The sequence below is a fragment of the Brassica oleracea genome, chromosome C9 (assembly GCF_000695525.1).
Source record: "Brassica oleracea var. oleracea cultivar TO1000 chromosome C9, BOL, whole genome shotgun sequence".
NCBI classification, from domain to species: domain Eukaryota; kingdom Viridiplantae; phylum Streptophyta; class Magnoliopsida; order Brassicales; family Brassicaceae; genus Brassica; species Brassica oleracea.
The window spans coordinates 46560992-46567752 of NC_027756.1; the positions used below are offsets into that span (position 1 = coordinate 46560992).

The 6761-nt window shown below is 34.5% G+C and overlaps 1 protein-coding gene across 1 annotated transcript in view; it reads left to right on the forward strand.

The window, feature by feature from the left end:
• The window catches only part of LOC106316958 (disease resistance protein TAO1-like), an 8783-nt gene extending 2341 nt beyond the window's left edge, over positions 1-6442 (forward strand). Inside the window, exons 2-4 of the mRNA XM_013754822.1 lie at positions 2032-3145; positions 3235-3522; positions 3618-6442. Coding sequence (XP_013610276.1) covers positions 2048-3145; positions 3235-3522; positions 3618-5306 — 3075 coding nt within the window. The 5' untranslated portion in view covers positions 2032-2047 and the 3' untranslated portion in view covers positions 5307-6442. The remainder of the gene's footprint in view (positions 1-2031; positions 3146-3234; positions 3523-3617) is intronic.
• Positions 6443-6761: the final 319 nt, after the last annotated feature.

Here is a 6761-nt window from a genome sequence, read left to right on the forward strand (position 1 = left end):
GTTTGACTCCAAGTTTTGAGTCACTTTTGCAAAAAGCCCATTTTTTAATAATGATAAAATATAATATTTCTACTTCATTAAAAGTATATAGTGTTATTCAATTTAAAATATTTTGTAATACTGATCAAAATATGCTTATTGTAAGAAATATTTTTTAGTTTTGTTTTTAATATCTCTTATAAATACGCACTAAAAGCTTTTGTGAATGTTTATGAGAAATTATAGTATATAAGTAAAATATATTTATTTTTTGCTGTAACTATAAAAGATTAATAATAAACTAAAGATTATGGAAAAATTAAATAAAATATTTTAATAATACTAATTATAAAAAAAAATTAGCTAGTCAAACATATATCAGTTCATGCTACTTAATTACAATAGAAATTCTATATATTAATGCTCAGTAAATTAATAAACACTATAAATTAATAAATTTTCTTAGTCTCAAGTTGGACTAGTATAGAATATAACATAATTCGATAAGACAGTAATATTTTGAAAACTCTTAGGTAAATATGTGATCCCATTAAAATAATAAATTAATAATTATCATATATATATATATATATATAAACATACAGAAAATTATTCATTGTTTATATTTATTTAAAATAAATTTCATCTCTAATTTTATTTCTAATTTCATCCAACTATATATCAAAGTGACTTTGTATTCTATAATATTTAATCATCATACATAAGATATATCAATAATCTAGCAAAAATAGTTAAATATATATCTATAAACTTTAACTAATATATAATATCATAAATGAAATATTGTTTTCAGTTTTCTAAACAAAAATATATTTTTTTAAAATATAAATCCAAAACAGAAAATTTCTTTAAATTAATAACTCTATAAATTAATAAGTTTATTTTAACTAATTTAGAGAGTTTTTATGCTATTTATGTAATCATCTAAGAAAATAGATAGATATAAAAAAAATTATTTCTATTACTTTGAAAATATATATTTAATATTGTTTAAAATTATTTTTATAGGAAATAATATTCTTTTTAATATCAAAATTATCTTTCTGAACGTTTTTACGAAATCACATTATATACAATCAAATATATTTTCTTTTCATCTAAGAAAAAGAAAGATATAAAGAAAGTATTTATATTATTTTGAAAGTATATTTTATGTTGTTCTAAATATGTTATAAAGGGAATATTAAACTTTCCTTTTTAATGAAATCATCTTTATAAAGTTACAGATATCAAAGTAAAATATATAATTAAAAAATAAAGTAAAAAAAAATTCTGTGACTTAGTTTAGATTTTATTCCAGTTCTAAAATACAAGTATAAACTATAAACAATCATCTAAACTTATAATAGATCACAAAAATTTCCTAAGAAATCAAAATATTAGTTACTTTGAGTTTGTTTCTTTATACTGAGTCATTTCATTCTTGAATTTACAACAGTTTTACGAAAACATGTTAGTAAGACAAATTTTGAAAAATAGTTTATTTATGAGTTTCAAACTGTTTCTTAATAATTCAAATGAAATTATAATTTATTTACTCATCAAAATTAATATTCTTAATCAACATTTTTATTTTATGTTTTTGATACAATTGGTCAGTGTAAAACCTTCATAGAAACTAATATGTTATAATGAAACAAACCTGATATGGGTGTAGTGTACAAGAATTCTTTTTTTTTCTTACAACTATGCCCATTAAAACAAAGTAATCCATTAAAACAAAGTAACCCATTAAAACAAACTACGTCTTGAATTCTCATAAAACTCTAATCTGATTCACCCAAAAAAACTATGGCTTTCCTATCATATAAAAATTGAAATTAAAGAATATAAAGAAGTTAGTTAAAATTTATAATAAAAACCAACAACAAATTATCATGAAAAACAACATCAAAAGATAATAGAAAGAATAATCAGTATGCGTTTATCACCATTATAATAGTACTATCTAAATCTAACATTTTGGAAAAAATCTTAAGATTTACTTTTGTTGATTACTGCTTTTTAACGTTTCGCCTCTGTTTCTGTTAGGAAAAATGAAGCTAAGATGATCGACAAAATTGCCGGAAATCTTATGGAAGTGTTGGTGTTTACACCATCAAAAGATTTTGATGACTTTGTTGGCATGGAAGCTCGTATCGAGGAGATAAAATTGTTGTTGAGCCTACAATCAGATGATGACGTTAAGATCATAGGGATCGTGGGTCCTGCTGGGATTGGTAAAACGAGCACTGCCAGAGTTTTGTACAACCGTTTCTCTCTTGATTTTGAGTTCAGCACGTTTATTGAGGATATCAGAGGAAGTAAAGAAATGCCTTCTCTCGGTGGCTCCGAATATAAATTCAAGCTGGAATTTCAGAAAGAGTTACTGTCTCGGATTTTCGACCAAAAGGATATTAAGGTTGATCACTTGGAAGCGGTTAAACAAAGGCTTAGAGACAAAAGAGTGTTGATTGTTCTTGATGAAGTGGATTGCTTGTTGAAACTAGAGGCAATGGCAAACAAGCCTGATTGGTTTGGTCCTGGAAGTATGATTGTCATTACAACCGAAGATAGAGACCTTCTCAAGTCACAAAACATCAACTCTATTTACGATATGAAACTTCCAGATGAAGTTGAGGCATTTGAGATCTTCTGCCAATATGCTTTTCGTCAAAAAACTCCACTTGATGATTTTTATGGGCTTGCTTGGGAAGTTACTAAACTTGTTGGTCGTCTTCCTCTAGGCCTGAAAGTCTTGGGATCGTCTTTACGAGGAAAGTTCAGGGACGAGTGGGAAAATGCACTACCAAGGCTCAAGTCTTGCCTTCACAAAGGAATTGAATCAATTCTAATGTTTGGCTACAACAGCTTAAATGATAAAGATAAAACTCTTTTTCTGTACATTGCATGTTTCTTTGTTGGTTTTGAGGTTGATCGAGTTAAACGCTGTCTTGAAGACTGTGGTATACAAGTCGACTATGGGCTTCATAACTTAGAGCAGAAAAGTCTAATATACACAGAATACGGAAAAGTAAGGATGCACACATTACTGCAACAAATGGGGAGAGATATTGTCAAGAAAAAGACGAAGCAGATTGGAAAGCGACAGTTCTTGATGGATACCAGGGATATTTCTGATTTACTTGAAGATGAAGAAGATAGTGTAAGTTTCTTTGTTTACATCTCTAGTCTTCTTCTGTCTCCTTGGTTTTCCTAAGCTGAGGTTAACTTCTTTTGAATAATATATTCAAGGGTACTGCAAAAGTTCTAGGCATACAGCTAGAAAAATATTGGAGAAATGACGATATCATCAAAATAAGTAAAAGTGCCTTCCAAGGGATGAAGAATCTCCAGCTTCTAAGAGTCAACTCTCGTAACGTGCGCATACCCGAAGGCCTCAGCTGTCTTCCCGACAAACTCAGACTTCTAGAGTGGCCCAAATGTCCATTGACATTTTTGCCTTCCAAGTTCTCTGGCAAGTTTCTTGTCGAACTTATCATGAGAGAAAGCAAACTTGAGAAGCTTTGGGATGGAATCAAGGTAAAAAAAGTCGGCACCTTTTTTTTTGTAATGTATTGCATGTAAAGGACGATTAGTCATTTCTCTAAAGCTTATCTCTATTTTTTGTAAAACAGCCTCTCCAGCGCCTCAAGCGAATGGTTTTGAGTCGTTCTCGGTATCTGAAAGAGATTCCAGATCTCACAAATGCAACTAGTCTCGAGGAACTAGTTCTTCATGGCTGCGAAGGTTTGTTAGAACTCCCAATCACGATTGGCAATGCCACTAAGCTTAAAAGGTGCATACTTCGCCGTTGCTTTCTTTTGAAGGAGCTCCCCTCTTCTATGGGTAAGTTAATCAATCTCGAGGAACTGAACCTCGCTCAGAGCACGGGTCTGAAAGAACTCAGTGGATGCTTGAGTCTGGAAAAACTCAGTGGTTGCTCGAGTTTGAAAACACTTGATCTGAGCGAGACTCCGATATGGGAAGTGCCATCATCAATCAGATATAGTTGGTCTTGTCTTAATAGAATGGATATGTCTGGGTGTAGAAACATCAAGGAGTTTCCAAATGTACCTGACAGCATTGAAGAGTTGGTGTTGTGCAAGACAAGGATAGTGGAAATTCCTCCATGGATCGAGAATCTGTCTCGTCTGCGTAAAATAATTATGAATGGATGCGAGGAGCTGAAAAAGATATCTCGGAACGTTTCTAAGTTGGAGAATCTTGAGTTTCTTGGTTTGCGTAAGAGTGGCAAAAGTGAGCATGATTATGTGAGTGAAAATGAATATGAATATAACCGTGACTTATTTGAAGCAGTAATCGAGTGGGAGGGCCCTGACTCGGAGTGCAGTTGGAGATTAGTATCAGACTTAGATGTTCACTACATTTTACTGCAATGTCTACCCACGAAGAAGGCGCTATCATTATGTTTAAGGGGTCTCATGAACACTATTCCACATTGCATCAGACGTCTCTCGGGACTAACTAAGCTTGACGTCACAGGATGCCCTTATCTCAAAGCACTTCCACCGCTTCCAGACTCCCTTCTCTCTATAGATGCAGACTGCTGTGTATGCTTAGAGAGAATAGACTCTTCTTTTCATAATCCAAATATTTGCCTAAACTTTGCTGGCTGCCTCAGTCTGAATCAAAACGCAAAAGAGCTCATCTACACATCAGACTACAAACATGCACTCTTACCGGGTGAAGAAGTGCCTGCACACTTCCCTCACCAAGCTACTCCAGGTTCCCTGACGATCAATCTGATGCCAAGACCTCTTCCTTCATCCTTGAGATTCAAAGCTTGCATCTTGCTGTCAAAAGAAGATAGTTTAGAGAAGGAAGAACTACTGATGGGTGGTGTGTCTTGTCACGTCATGGGTAAACAGAATGGCCTCACTATCCAATATGTATCAAAACAGTATCATATGCACTGTAGATATGGCGGATATAGAGACCTTTATAATTATTCAAAAAAAAAAGAAGACCATCTGTATATATTTGAAGATTATTTCTGTCTAAACCAGGATTACCCTAAAGCCGGAGAAGCCACTTTGAGCGAGCTTGTGTTTGAGTTCATAGGCCATGGTACAAACTGGAAGGTGAAAGGCTGCGGTGTACGACTTTTGGAGGACGAAGAAGAATCTGGACGTGATGAGGATGAAGACGATGAAGCTGGTGATGGTGATAGTAATGAGGTTGAGGAGGATATAAAGGATGATGTAGATAAAACTCTAGAAGGAGAAGAATCTAGACGTGATGATGATGCAGAGACAAGAAGCAAGAAACGAATGAGGTTCAGCCTGTTTCGATGGTTTACATGAGAATGGAAAGTCCATATACCATCATATTGAGTGTTCATTCAGTGGTGGTTCTGTAAAGCAGTTTCTTTCAAGCGCTGTCTGTCTTAGATGTCAACTTTGGCTAGAAGTCCTAACTCTCTCCTACACATATTGGGGGTCAAGTACTGTCTAGCCTGATACATATGAAGCTAACATGCCTCCTATTCTGTATCAGTACCAGCGCAAGGGCCGAAAGTAGCGAGTTTGGAGATGCAATTTGGCCCACTGATGAGTTGGTTCATTGTGGAGCGTCTATTCTAGAAGAAAGCAAGTGAGAATACTACTTGGAGAGGAGGAGGATCTATCGCATGTGTGGGCAACGGTTTCACTTGGTCTGTCGGTTTCACTTCAGATTCCCTAACGATTAATCAGGCTCCACAACCTCTTCCTACATCCCTTAGATTCAAATCTTGCATCTTGCTCTCAAGAGGCATTATTAATCTCGAGGATGATAAATACGGTGTTTCTTGGCGCATCAATGATCTCTATGATGGAGCGGATGAGAAGTTAGTGATGCGTGTGTCTTGTACATTCAGGGGTAAACAGAAAGGCTTCACTTTCCGACATGTATCATACAAGCGTGACGACATGCCTTATCTTTATGGATGTGACGACCGTCTGTATACATTTGAAGATTGCCCTGGAGCCAAAGAAGCCACTTTCAGCGAGCTTGTGTTTGAGTTCAAAGTTTTTTATAAAAATTGGAAGGTGAAAGCTTGTGGTGTACAAATTTTGGAAGACAAAGAAGAATCTGGACGCGATGAGGAGGAAAATGATGAAGCTGGTGATGCTGATAATGATGGGGTTGAGGAGGAAATAAAGGACGGTGTAGATAAAACTCAAGAAGGAGACGAATCTAGATGTGATGATGATGCAGAGACAAGAAGCAAGAATGAATGAGGTTCAGCCTTCCGTAGATATAGGAAATTGTCATGTTGTTATTTTTTTCTGTGATTCTGTGCAATTCAATTTTCCAAGAAGAGAAGCTCAATCTAAACACACCCAGGGACAATCAATTTGGGGTTTATTAAGGTTCCAAGAAAATAATTGGACTTTAACAGTAATAGCAATGTTGCGTTTGTAAGAACAATTTGTTTCAAGTTATTCGTTCATAAACATATGAAGATGCATGATTGTAGATTTGGTAAAGGAAGAGCAAGAATCAGCATTGACTCGACCCAGAACCAGTCTCATTGAGGATAATATTAGGAATGTTTACGAGTCTATTACGATGGTTCACATGAGAATGGAAAGTCCATATACCTTCATATTGAGTGTTCATTCAGTGGTGATTATTTAAAGCAGTTGCTTGCAAGCGCTGGATTTGATGTAAACTTTGGCTAGAAGTCCTAACTCTCTCCTAGGCCCTGTTCGTCTGTACATCTGGAAAGTGCATCCAGATGGATCAGTCAGATGGATCAGTCAGATGCTCTACCT